This window comes from Simochromis diagramma, unplaced genomic scaffold, assembly GCF_900408965.1.
Source record: "Simochromis diagramma unplaced genomic scaffold, fSimDia1.1 OVJJ01000365.1, whole genome shotgun sequence".
Classification (NCBI taxonomy): Eukaryota; Metazoa; Chordata; class Actinopteri; order Cichliformes; family Cichlidae; genus Simochromis; species Simochromis diagramma.
Genome location: NW_024387230.1, coordinates 744,204 through 758,602, shown reverse-complemented (window position 1 = coordinate 758,602; position 14,399 = coordinate 744,204). Strand labels below are relative to the sequence as shown.

At 36.1% G+C, this 14,399-nt stretch overlaps 2 protein-coding genes across 2 annotated transcripts in view; both read right to left on the bottom strand.

Annotated features, from left to right (window-relative positions):
• Positions 1 to 14,399, bottom strand: part of LOC120746870 (butyrophilin subfamily 3 member A3-like) — a 310,219-nt gene that overhangs the window by 236,919 nt on the left and 58,901 nt on the right. The window lies entirely within an intron of this gene.
• On the bottom strand, positions 9,094 to 12,667 carry LOC120746834 (butyrophilin subfamily 3 member A2-like). Its single transcript, XM_040052335.1, has 6 exons — positions 12,563 to 12,667; positions 11,330 to 11,435; positions 10,751 to 11,092; positions 10,335 to 10,622; positions 10,149 to 10,259; positions 9,094 to 9,834 (listed from the first exon to the last, which is right to left on the bottom strand). The coding sequence occupies exons 2-6, from the start codon at positions 11,427 to 11,429 to the stop codon at positions 9,323 to 9,325; spliced, it is 1,353 nt and encodes a 450-aa protein (XP_039908269.1). The 5' UTR covers positions 11,430 to 11,435; positions 12,563 to 12,667; the 3' UTR covers positions 9,094 to 9,322.

Genomic DNA, 14,399 nt, shown 5'->3' with positions numbered 1-14,399 from the left:
TCTCTCGTAGTATTTTATTCCACTGTAAAACAATAAACCACATGAAAACATTTTGTTTTTTCAGCATTTATTTATGTCAACACCATTTAACTACAATATCATCAATTCACTTGTGTTTTAAAGTAAAATATGGAGCTTTATGACTACGTGAGCTGAGACTTAGGTGTAGATTTCCTTATGATACCAACTATCAAACCACCTGCAATCAGTCCAGCAATTGTAAAACCCACCACCTTGGAAGTGTACACTGAAAAGAAATAAGATATCTGGCATCAATGAAATCATGTATAGAAGACAGCCCAATTAATATTTAATGCAAATAGCTCTAATTATAAATATCTCAGTATACATGAACAAGTAAGCCGACCTCTGCTTATGTCGGACTCAGTTAAATTTAAGGCCAAAGTTCTCCAGTAAAATCGTTTTTACTTCCATATTTGTGATGTCTAATCTTAGGTAATCTTAGTGTTTGAAGATTTAAGTTGACCTTGGGGCACTTATGACAAACTTGATGGCATGATAGAGAAAATAAATTCTGCCTTATCAGACTATTGTTACACCCCTTGTACTTTATAAGGTTCAATGTTCATTTGATCTGTAAATAATATATGTACTGAGGAGTGTAAAATGGCTAACAGCAGAGGGCAGAGTGAAACTAACAAAAAGCGAAGGGAGAGGAAAACAGCCCTTACTGAGTGTTATAATGCAGAGGAATGAAGATTAGTTATGGGTAGTTTTTTTTTTTTTATCTTGGATTTAATCTGCTATGTAATCAGTTACATCCCCCATTAGTCCAAGTATCTTTGTTTTGAAATGCTTGAGTTGGAACTCTAAAAACAAACAAACAAAAATGACAATAATGAATGAATTATTTAATTAATTAAATAATTTTACTCACCCAAAAAGTAACAAATAGCCAGAGAATGGGTCACATCTGTGACATTTAACATTATTAGTGTATAGCAGTAATATCTATTTCTACTTACACCATCAACATCAGCAATACATTAAACAGGAAGAGGAAGTCCCAACCTACATTCTATCTTTGCTGTATTTCAGTCCAGTGTTCTCACAGTCAACAGCAAGAGATTATGGAGGCTGCAGCTCTAAGTATCCGACTTTGTAAGTACTGATTCTACCAAATAATTAATTAATATATTAATTAATACCAATTAATTCTACTAATTAATCATTCAATAGCAATCACATATGTCTGATGCACAAAATTCCATTTGTCTCTTCAGTGACTGTTGTTTTAGTGATGATGGCCGTACAAGCTGACCACAGTAACTTTGCTGGTGAGTAAGAAGCAGTTTCTTCCTGATATAAAGTGTAATTTTAGATTTCAACTACCTTCAAAACTGTTTGAAGCTCTGAAACTGTAGTCTTTAATGGTCTGCATTTTTTAACACAAGCAGATCCTGCCTAGAAAATAACGTCACTGCCTTTGCAGTTTTATTTTTTTTTTATTTTGTAATACTAACACATTTTGAAAGATTTTTTTTCTTATTTTAAGTACAGATAATTCATTTGATTGCTTTCCTTCTTCATATCTCTGTCTCAGGTGCAGTTTTTGCTCGCGTTGTTCCAGACAGGTGTCAGTTCTTTGAATACGATAATGTCTCTGTACATTGTGAGGAAGATAACAGCATCGGTGAATGGAGCGTGAAGTGGAAATCCCATAAAATAGCAAACGCTTCCCTCACATTGAATATATCAGCATCACCCTGCACAATTTCTCCCCTCTTTGAAAGACACAGTGGAGAATACTGGTGTGAAAATGAAAAGGGAGAACGAAGTGAGGTTGTGAACATTTCTGTCACTGGTATGTTGGGTGACTATATGCTTTATTTATATTTATATGTTACTAACCTTACTAATGTCCACTGACAATATATGGCAACATTTCTGTATAATATTCCCCTATAAAGGGACAATCAAGATGAATATGAAGAACATTTTTTATACTCATCAATGCACTAATACTCAATAATATCTGTTAACAAGAGATACAAAAGTAGTTAAGGGTACAGAGTAAAACCTATTAACCAGCAGAGTCTATAATACAAGTCAGGACCTACTTTAGTTTTTTTTTTAGCATTTTTCATAAAAATCTAATTTTCCATAGTGAGATCTTTACTAAAACATGTTAAAAATTAACTAATAAAATATATTCTAATCACTTCCCAGCTGGTTTTGTAATCCTGGAAAGTCCAACCTGCCCTGTGAAGGAGGGAAATGAGGTGACCCTAAATTGTACAAACAAGAAAACTCAGTCAGAACACATAACTGACTTCTACAAAGATGGTTTATCTCTTGCGACCCGGTATCAAAGCAGCATGACCATCAAAAATGTCTCCAAGTCTGATGAAGGACTCTACAAGTGCAGCATTGATGGAGCTGGAGAATCACCAGAGAGCTGGTTAACTGTTATAAAACAAAGCAAAGGTGATTTAGATCACACACACACACACATATATATATATATATATATATATATATATATATATATATATATATATATGTGTGTGTGTGTGTGTGTGTGTGTGTGTGTGCATATATATATATATCCCTGTTTTATTTGTTTTTATTTTTATTTTTATTGAATTGTTAATATCTTCAATGTAGCCTTTCCAGTGCCTCACAAAGAGACTGACCTTCCATATAGTCCCTTCCCTAAAAAGGGCATTCTGCTCTGGACTGTTATCTGTGTTTTACTGGTCGATCTGTTGTTTTTCTTGGTGGGCCTGCTTCTTCAAAACAAATGCAAAGGTACAGAAACCATGTCTCCCAGAAAGTAGACAGATATAAATAGACTGTTCATTCATGTTAATTTCCTAATATGTCAGGTATTAGATATAATTATTATTATCAGACTTACCAGATAAGTAAATTATACTATTAAAAGAATGCAACACAGGATTATGTTTTGCTTTTGTTGTAGTTTTTTTTTTTAATGTTTTAGCTTCTGACATGTTGATTATTAGACATCATTGCGTTAACATTCCCTAACTTTTCCCTTGCTCTCTTTCCTACTAATGGATTTTTTTTTCCTGGGTTTTTCAGTATCAGCCTGTTTTTCATCAGTACAAGGTTCACGCTCATGTGAAGACAACACAGGTGAGAAACTGCATCCTTTTTCAGTGGACACAAAATAAAACAAAATAAAAATAAAATAAAGTCTCAGTCAGTGGATGTTCAGTTTGTGGTTAAAATCATGCAAACAGTTGAATGACCCACAGGGTCATTCTCTGAAACATCAGACAAATCTGAACAAAGTTCCCAAATGACTACCTCAGAATGAGCTAATTTCCTTCCAGAGTAACTTTGTACAGTGCATCCTGAAAGTATTCACAGTGCTTCACTTGCTCCACATTTTGTCATGTTACACCCTTATTTCAAAATTGATTAAATTAATTTTCACCTCAAAATTCTACACCCAATACTCCATAATGACAAAGAGACAAAGTGTAATAAAAAACAAAAATATAACAGGTCTGTAGACAGGTCTTGTTTGTAGACCTTAAAGACAAGTTTGTATCCAAGCACAGATGTATAGAAGGGTACAGAAAAAAAATTCTCCAGCACCTAAGGTGCCAGTGAACACAGTGGCCCCCATCATTCGTAAAATAGAAAAGGTTTGGAATTACAAGGGCTCGTCCTAGCCCTGGCCAGTCTGAGCAATCAGGGTAGAAGGGCTTTAATCAGGGCTTTTACTGCTCAGTAAAAGGGACACGAATGCCCATCTAGAGTTTGCCAAAGAGGAGGGACTCTCAGACCATGAGAATCAAAATGATTTGGTTTGATCTGAACCAGGTACTGCTCATTACCTGGCCACTGCCATGCCTTCAGTGAAGCAAGGGAGTCACTTCATCATGATGTGATGATGTTTTTTTCATCAGAAATCTCTAGCTGTGAGAGCAGTCCCTTCTTTCGAATATCAGATTCTCTAAGGTTGTAACATGACAAAATGTGGTACAAGTGAAGTGCTGTGAATACTTCCCAGACACTGTATATAATGAAGCCATAAACATTTTATTTTTCATGCTTTCAATATCAAGTACATCGTGGTGGGTCAAAATCTGGCACTTTTTGAATCACATTTAATTCACATTTATTCAGTTATTTTGAGCCCCTTTAACTCACATCCCTAAGCTCACATCCTGCTTATGTAATTTTTTTTAGATTTTTCATTTGTCAAGTGTCCCTGACACAGAAAATACATGGTAACAGAAAAATGAAACAAAAGCATGCAATTTTTAGAAATGTTGACATTAAGTGAACATTATTATTTAAGGTATTTCTATATCATAACCATTTAACAATTTAGTAATGACAAATATCTTTTAATTGTAGTTCAATGATTAGATGCACCGGAAGCACTATAATGCATAATGATAATACAATACATACTGCGTCCATGAAATGCATGTTAAAAACTCCACATTACATCCTCATAACAACCCCACCCTCTTTTTTTTTTAACATTTCAGTCTTGCAAGAGGAGTACACACAAGTGTCATATGGCCTGGTAGAGAAAGGTAACCTTTATGAGTCACTGATATTTTGTTAGGGTTTTTAAGAATTAATGTACATAAATGATAGCATGTGAGAAAACTCTTTCAAAGTTTTGTATTATCTTGTTAGATGGAGACAACTGAATTGCCATTGATCGCAACCACAACTACTGCTTTGTATGCATCTATCGAGCTTTATATAAAATGATTACTTAACACAGGTGAGAAATATACAGAGAAAATTTATAGAGAAAAAATAGATTTTGAATTTGATACATGTTTCCAAAACAGAACTGGAAGTATCCAGGGAAGACATCGAGGCTGTCATCTATTCTTCAGTGAATTGAGGCTCATGCATCCACCCATCCTATCCTGCTTATCCACTGTTGACAACTCTTCAGTAAGGAGACTATCTCAGTGTCATAGGCCGGGAGGTGGTGTACACCTTGGACAGGTCACCAGTCTGTCACAGGGTTAACACATAGAGTCAGACAACCATTCGTAATCACATTCACCCCTGTGGGGAATTTAGAAACATCAATTAACCTAACCCTACTAACTGACTTACTGACTGAGGCCCATACATTTTTTATTTGCTGGATTTTCTTTTGCTAGACTATTAAACATTAAAGGTTATTATGCTATTAACACAGATTTCTTTTTTTCTCTCTCTCTGAAATGGCACATCTACATTCTTCTGTGTGTATTTTAAATTTTGTTTATTTTGTATTGTCTGCTTTTGTATTTTTTTTTTTTTACTTTTAGCTTTTTTTGTTTTTCTGCAGTCAGTGTAATTTGTAAAACCAAAACAATAAAGGAACAAAAAATAACAAAGTACCGTATTTTTCAGACCATAAAGCGCACCGGATTATAAGGCGTAATGTCGATGAACGGGTTCTGACTAACATGAGGTTAGCCATTAATAAACTGCAACAACACGATTGTGGATGGATTATCTCAGTTGTTCTCCTGAATGAAGTTTGGTCCGTTTACAGCATCCTGCCATGCGATTTCATTTGTCCCCAACCATCAGGAAACCTCATGTTAACTTTTATCAAGTGGAAAAAAGTTAGCATTCATTCTCCAGCTTCACTATGTTTATGTTATGATAACTTAGCTGTGACACTAGCGATCACGTAGCACATCATTATATACCAGCTAGCCCAACTTCAGTAATCCTATAAAAGTCACTGCTCTTTAGTTTTCTGTCTTCATTTCTGTTGGAAGTGATAGAAGAGCTGTATGTTTTAATTTAGACAGTTGTTAACTCTCGGTGATGCTGCAGTGTTTGTTTGATTTTGGGACCTGAAGCATAGTTTGGACCCAGATTACTCCGCGAGGCTCCTGACTAGGGTAGCCATAATGCTCCGACACTGCATAAAGCAGTACGGCTTCGTAGCTTACCAAAGTCAGACTAAATAATTTTTTGACAGATTTTTGAGTGTGCCACATAAAATTGGTTCGAGGTCAGTAAGCACAACTAGAATTCATACATAAGGTGCACTGGATTATAAGGTGTACTGACGATTTTGAGAAAATTAAAGGATTTTAAGTGTGCGTTATAGCCCGAAAAAAATATGGAAACTGTTTTTTAGCAGTCAGTGTTTGTTATTGTTGGACAACACTGAAGCCATAGGGATGTGCTTGGAGTGGACAGAAGTTAAATTTGCTTAAGATTAATTCCTGTGTACCCTAATGTCAGGAAATACAGAAAGTACAGAAACCAGTTGGAGAGCCAAGGATATTCAAGTTCTAACACAGATAAAGTTGTACTCTCATTTCATCAGGCTCTTCTAATTAGTTCTTCTATCTAAAACTACCATAATGAATGTATGTTTCAGTGGCAAAGAGCAGATTGTGCCTATTATTACACATGCAAACATAGATTCATCACATCCCCCACCCACTGTATCTATATTGGTCTCTGTCTTAGTCACATTGTTGGTGTCAGTTGAGCGACCTTGTGTTACTTGCTCAGTTTGTTACCACGTTTGAAGATGTTGTTCAAATAAACACAGATGCTGCTTCTTTTTAAAAACATTCACTGTGGTTAGCAACCAACATGACAGCACACTGCTGCTTTATGTTCCTATTAACATTTTAAACCACTGACATCTATTAAAAACACACCCTCACTAATGCAGCACTGTGTATTTCTGAAAACCACATGCTCAAATTAAGTTCAGCTCAAGTTAACCGGAACATTAACTGACACTAAAAATTTCCATCGCTGTTATGATAGTTCAGTTAAGTATTTATTAAGCATTTATATTTTTACTATTTAGAATGAAAATGAAACACAGTGTTCTTGCTCTCCTTCCCCTTCCAGAGATGCAGCACATGAGCTTGTGTGAGTTTCTTTCTTAACTGAACATGACATTTTCAGATTTACTCGTAGTACTAGTAGGTGTGCTTCAATTGTGCGTCAGTAAGAAACATTGTTGTGTTTCCAATGCGATGCTCAGTTAGTAACCTGTTATGTTGTAAACTGTTTGGATGTGCTTGTGAAAAATACATAATATAGTACTGACTGGACCTTGCAAACTTGTGGTCTCAAGTACACCCAACAGTGCTCAGTACACCCAACTATGAGGAAAAATCAGGAGGAATGTCTAACTCCAGCTTTTCAGTCAGATGAACCACTGGTGCACCTGACTCACACAGTCATTTATGCAATGCTCAACAAATTCTAGCATTATAGCTCATGGCTAGATTTCCCCAGTTCACTGCAGCTAGCCAGTGATGAGAAACTACTTACTGATAAAGTCACACAACAGAGTACGCCCTTGTTTTCTTTTTTATTTTCTTTTTGTTATAAAACCCATTGTTGGAGTCAGGTACAGTGCAAAAATGACTCCCTTAGACTGTTTTTGAGTTTTAGTTTCTTTGTTTTCCACTGCATCACTGGTTTTGTGTTCTTATGTATTTGAAAATATTTTTACCTGCCAGTTGAAAAAACATTACTCCCCTTATGCTCAACCCTCTGCTGTAGCAGTAGCTTGATGTTGAAGTATGGTGACCACAACTTACAAACACCTGCATCTACATTTGAGTTTGATCATTGGATAATAAGCTATTTCCAAAAATATATTTTTTCAAATTTCCAAGCTCCAAGTTGTTGGAATCAGCAGGAAATGCAGATCATACATTGTAAACTGGACCCAAATGCAGACAGGCACAGGTAGACTGCAGGGAACAAAAATTAAATGTTTAGCTGATTAAATAGCTGATGAAAGTACAACATAACAAAAAGAAAATAATACAAAAGGAAACAGACAGTCTGACAATGGACAAAGGGAGACTAAGACAAACAAATATACAAACAAACTAAGAACTGAAATCTAGACCAAATACATGTCAGAATACATGAAGTACATATTAAACCATGAATCAACATAGAATATTCAAATAATCACTAGTAAGTTCAGAAACATAGAAACGCTGGATCAAATGACCCAGGGCCAATGACTACTTATGACTCTTTGTTGCCCCCTAGTGTTTGATACATCTATATACTCTGAATTGCCCCCATGATATAAATAAAGTTATGTTGAAAAAAAAAACCCAAAACAGAACAAACATAGTTTAGGTCTATTTTAGTAGTAGTATGTTCAGCAGTGTGTTACTAAGGGGAATAACATTATTTGAGCACTTGCACAGTTAAAATTGTATTTATTGTACTGCTGTGTTTTTATTCCACTCTGGTGCTATTGGACAGTATGCCATTAGTGTTAGATAATTTTATGGAGTAATGGTTTTTCTCTAGTTAGGTCACCATTTTATTCATATGATCAAGGTGCAATATGGGTGATGCATTTAATTACTTTCTTTAATTAATGCAAATATTCCATCTGCTTTAGGTTTTTCATTTCCTGAGTGGCTCATTGTTTCCTGTGATTCATTCACCACATTGGACTTCAGCACTGCCTCAAGCTTTTACAAGAAATTTGATGTTGTCAGAAAACAGTGTGGAAGGACTCGCATGGAAAACTCACCTGCCTGCCAGCTCTCCACTAGTTTTACTGTCAACCTTCCTCTCACTCAGAGGAAACCTTGTGCCTAAAATGTATAATTTCCACGCAAGACTTTTCTATCTCCCAATTTCACAAATGTCAATTCAGCAGTTCACCTCAAACTCAGTTAACATCCTTCCCACCATTTGCAAAGCTCCTGGTTTAAATAAAACATTTCTGCCTCTCGCTACTAGTATCTGACTTCAGAGTCCATCTCAGCCACCATGACATCATAAGTGTGGCTTGCATGTTATTTCTTGTTTTTTATGGCCATGATTCATTTTAGAATTTTGTAGATCATTTTGTTATATATTAAAGATACAGCTGTCTTTTTCTTATGCCTGTGTTATGCTTAACCCCTTGACCCCTGCATGTAGAATGGAGGTGTGCAGAAACTCCCTAATTGAGTGTCCTTTTTTATTTCTTAGGGCACTCCACTACGGTGGGACCCTGTATAAGTAGGGTCTGTTTCTTCTGTTCCAGTGAATTCCTTACTGCACTGCTGTGTGCTCTGTGTGGACTGAATTCCTTCTTGTACAAATAAAACTTCCAAAGGACAACTCCAGCAGATTTCCTTTATTTAGGCACTAAATTTCCACAGCATCAAAATTTATGTTGACATATATTGAAATGCATCACTTTACACTACTTCACCAAACAAATTCTAAATGTGGTAATTTGCAAATAAACAAAGGAACTGTAACATTACAGCATTTGCTGAGTGTTATGGATAGACATTTGCTTTAACCAGAAGCAAATTTAAGACCAACCTGCTAGTGCATGAGCATTTCTTCATTCCTGCGAAAAAATGATCACACTATTAATCTGATCGCTGTACTCTTTTTTTTCTTCCTCTGATATCAGTGTACTGTCTTCACAAATACTATGTCCTGAGTCCGTACTCTGTAAACCAGGGCTTGCCACAGTTTCTATATATTGTAACAGTTTCTCTATGCTTAGTAGTAGTTTTTCAGATGCTGTCACTGTTTCATTCACGCTCCATTTGCATTCTAAGACTTTTTTTTTTAGATCTAAAGATGGTGCACTAGAGGAACCTTTTTCTTGCTCCTTTGAGTGGAGATCCATTTCACTGGCCTCCACCACTTCCTCCATTTTCATTAATTGCAGTTTAAATTTATCTTTCTCTTCTTTCAATTCTTTCTTGTGTAACATCAGTGTCCCCACCATGTTTTTATGTTCTTCCTCCTTCTTCTGTAATTCTTTTGTAAGTTTGGTCATGTCATCCTTCATTTTTTGATTCTCTGTGTGATCCAAGTTCTCTTGTTGTCGGGTCATAGTGGTTTCTGTTATCAAACAGACAAACAGGAAGTTTCACAGCTAATGTGTTTGATGCACTGATGCTTGAAAGTTTAACAGGACACACAAGAACAACTTAAATGTGACTTAATATTAAAATCTCAGTAGGGCATTTATTAAATAATACATTTGAATTCCAATGTGTTTCAGTGACAAAAATATTTTCAAAAAAATGGTAAAAACCCATCTGTATTTTTTATTGCTACTTTAACAAAACCTATAAACAGACATATGAAGAGTTACACTGTGAATTTCACAAATCCAAGAAGGTTAAAACTAATACACTGATGACTTAACTTACTGTGTTTGTTTTTCCACAAAGCAAAGATGAGTACAAGGACACTCATGACACAAGCAGTCGTGCTGATGGCAATGCAAGCTGCAGAGCTACATGGAGTCCCAAAAAAATCATCTGAAATATGAGAAAAGGTTAGACTTATGAATATATACAAATATAGAAGCATACCCAAATAAAGTTATTTTCTACCTGGAACATGTATGTGTGTCTCTCTGCTCTGGTTGGTGTTCCTCTGTTGGACTCTGCAGGTGATGTTGTTGCTGTGTCTCTTCTCCACAGTCACTCTGCTGCTGACACTATAGAGGTCATCAGGACCTCTGAGGGTCTCTGCAGGTCCAGCAGAGAGGAGGTTTCCCTCACCGTCCAACCACAGCAGCTCAGGCTCTGGATACCAGCCTGCAGACTCACACTGTAACACCACTCCACTTATGGATTGGTCAATCCCAGTTAACCTTACAACTGCCTGGGAAACACTCCCTGATGAGCAAAATGAGCAGCAATTGAAGGACAGAGTAATAATTATCACCCCAAGCATGCAGTACTAATGGCTATTAAAACACTTCTGAATAAACACATAAAAAGTCACAAAAATAACTTCTGCTTACCAACAAAAAGCTGGACAGTAGTCTCTTTATCCAAATCTGGAAAGTAACATCTGTATATTCCTCTGTCTGTGTGTTTTACTTTGGAGAGTTTCAGTGAAATATCTCCATACTTCAGTTTAGTGATGTCTACTGATGTTCGTCCTTTGAAAGATGAATGCTGATTAACATGAAGGTCTTGACCTTCATGCCACACATGGACAAATCTGGGTTTAAGGTCAGGTCTTGCCCACTCAAAGGTCATACCAGAAGCATCTGAAGCCGGTTTCAAATGGCATGGCAAAATAATGTCATCATCCACCATCACAGTTACTGCCTGCGATGGACCAATGACCTGAATCTGACCTGCAAAGATGATTCCTGCAATGAGACCCTTACTTATCCAAACTTATTTTATAAAATCGTTATTTATATGTAACAGCTGAACACAGCAATTGTATGTTTTTTTCAAACCCAATGCCAATCAGCATAACATGTTATGCTATCAGTGACAGTTAAAATCACCCATTACTAAATATCACTCTAAAAAAGATGCAGTCTTTAATCAAGTCTGTTTATTTTGTTTTGTTTTCCCAAAGTTACCTTCACAGCAGCATGTTAGGAGAAGCAGAACAGGGGCCTGATGAAAAATGAAACATGTGAGACTTGATGTAGGCTGCCTCTTATTTCGCTTTAGCACCATGGTGTTCTGTGAAAGAATGAATAAATAATAAATTAAAAAAAAAAAAAAAACTATGTTCAGACTGTGCTGTATTGTGAATATATAAGAACTACTGCTAGATCGATTAATTTGCTGCAATCCAATATTTAACCTCTTTAATGCATAAAAAGATAAAACAGATGTGTACTATTGCATGCATGTAAAAAATAGGAAGAGGAGAGTGAAAGAACCTGCCAGGGCTGCTTTATAGTCTTCTGATCTAAACTCTTTCAAGTGTGCTGCATCAGATTGGTTGTTGGGGTCACATGCTGCCCTCTTGCTGTAATAATACCAGGCGTATTTTTAATCTGTTTGGCCTGCAGCGGTTTTATTTATCTCTTTCTGCCATTGCTTACTGCATTGAATTTTGCATATTGCAAGTTGGAGGTCAGTTACATAAACTGAGTACATTCTGAAACTAAATGTTATGGGTACAAATATTTTGAGAGATGATACTTCCCGCATGTGGTCAACAACAGAAATTACTATATCTATAAAGGTCCCCATCATTGAAATCATTGTAATATATATTCAGCAGCATGAACATTCATATGGTTTATGCATTTATACATACAACAGCATTGGATAGTGGTATAGAACCAAACACAAGCTGACAATTTGTATTACCAGTCAAATGTTTCAACACACCCATTCATCTCAAAAATCAGGACTTAGGACTTATTAAAATCAGGAGCTGACCTTATCAAAACAAAACCAGCTTAAGTTCAAGATGAAGAACTTACAAATTAACAGCTAAATTCTAGCCACACAACCAATCATATGACTACCATTAGCCTACTAGTTTGTTTAAATATGGTTGAACCTGGTAATGACAGTTTTTTATTGAGTTGTTTACAGTACTCGGTCATAGAATACAAATGCATGACTTCTGTTTCGATAACTGTCATACTCAACCTCAAAATGAATTAACCACTGTCTTATGCAGAAAAATTAATAGTAATATTCAAATTTCCTGAGTAACTCAATCATAAAATGCTGACTATCAAGCTGTCGATTTTTAAAACAACTATTTAAACACGAAGACAGTGTGCCCCCCATCTATATCTACATGACAACTAATCATCACCAAGTAATGTCAAAACAAGATTTCATACCTGTTGTTCATCTCAACATTTACTTCAGTGCAGTCAGTAAGTGAAAGTACTATAATAATGTACCTTGATCTAGGATTTATGTAGATCAAAGTACACTCTGCTTATCTCTGTCTCTGGTAATTATTGACTTGCAATACTTTGCCTGCTGAGCATAATTAAAGACAAAGCAATAGAAGTGTGTAAGATGTGAGTATGAGTAGTTCAGAACCAATAGTACATTGCTGTTGTAACTTTTCAGGGGGTAAAGGGTTACATCCTGGAAAGATCGGCAGTCTGTTGCAGACCTAACACACGGAGACAGACAACCATTTACACAGACATTCACACATATGGGCAACCCTACTGCCTTAACTGCATGTCTTTGGAAAAAAGGAAGTAGCTGAAGTACTGGGACAGAACACAGATAAACATGGCGAGAACATGCAAACTCTACACAAAAGTAAAAGTTAGTAATTTATTAATTGACCTACACAAATTAAGCTACAGAAAAAGTGCCGATGTGCATTCCAACAGGAACTGGAATTAATAAAGTACAGCAATGAGATTTAACACCAAGTGAGAGCGCCTGTGCAAATGTCTTTACCTTTGAAATATACAGTGTTGTCTGTTTGTTAGTTAGAAAAAAACAAGCCAAAAACAAAAACAAAACTGAAACCCAGTTGTAATGTATACTGATCATACAAACCAAAACAGCTGATGAGTAGTAATTTGTTTTTATAAGAAAGGCAATCGACACCTGTGCAGTATGTGCAGAACTAGGCTGGTAAACCATTAACAGCTTGGAGTTTTTATTGGAGTTTTTTTTTTTTTTACAATACCCAGACATAAAATACAAATATGTGGCTCTCAGACAACCTCAAAATAAATGTACTCTTTCTTAATGCATAGAAATTGTAGGTGATTGACCTGCCTTATGTTACAGTTAATTATTAATTCTGTTATTCCATTTTGTCACAAAGAAAGATCAGTAGAGCTTCAATAACTGAGAAATGAGAATTTCATATTTAAAAACATTTTTCAAACACAAAGTCAGTTTGATCAGTGTGTTGTACATTATCAACTACTCAGTCACTATTGCAAGTAGAGTATCTGTTGTCTGTAGCATCTGGTCCACATCGAGCACAAAAGTTCCATATGTTCTCTGCTCGTCATCTAGTTTCGATTTGACATTTAATAGGTCATCTTTTTCTTTCAAAAAGTCAGGTGTGTCCTCTACTTGTCGAAGCTTCATCTTGTTCTCATTTCTCCCGGTCTCTATTCTTTCAAGCTGCTGTGCAAGTTGATCTCTGTGTTTCCCAAGCTCCTTCTTTAGTTCCGTCAGGGTATTAATCAGAGGTGTGGACTCGAGTCACATGACTTGGACTCGAGTCAGACTCGAGTCATTAATTTTATGACTTTAGACTTGACTTGAAAAAATGTTCTAAGACTTGTGACTTGACTTGGACTTTTACACCAATGACCTGGGACTTGAATTGGACTTGAACCGGTTTACTTGAAAAGACTTGATATTTTACCCCAAACATAAAATTTAACATGCATATTATATAGAGATTGAAAATGTGACGTCATTCACGGGTAGAACCGCAAAGGATTCTGGGAACTCGTGGCAAGCGGTACTAGCGCACGCAGGCTTTCAATTAAAATCAGTTATACAGCGATAAAAAGAAACACAAAAATGTCAAGAAGCTGTTGTATTATTAACTGCAATAGCCGGTCGCATGACAGCCACGGGAAGCCGACGGGTAAAGAGATCGGTTGTTATCGGATTACGTCGTTGAAGAGAAATTGTTCGAGCCATGTTTCCGAAGTAACAAAGGCGACTGGATTGCAGCCATTC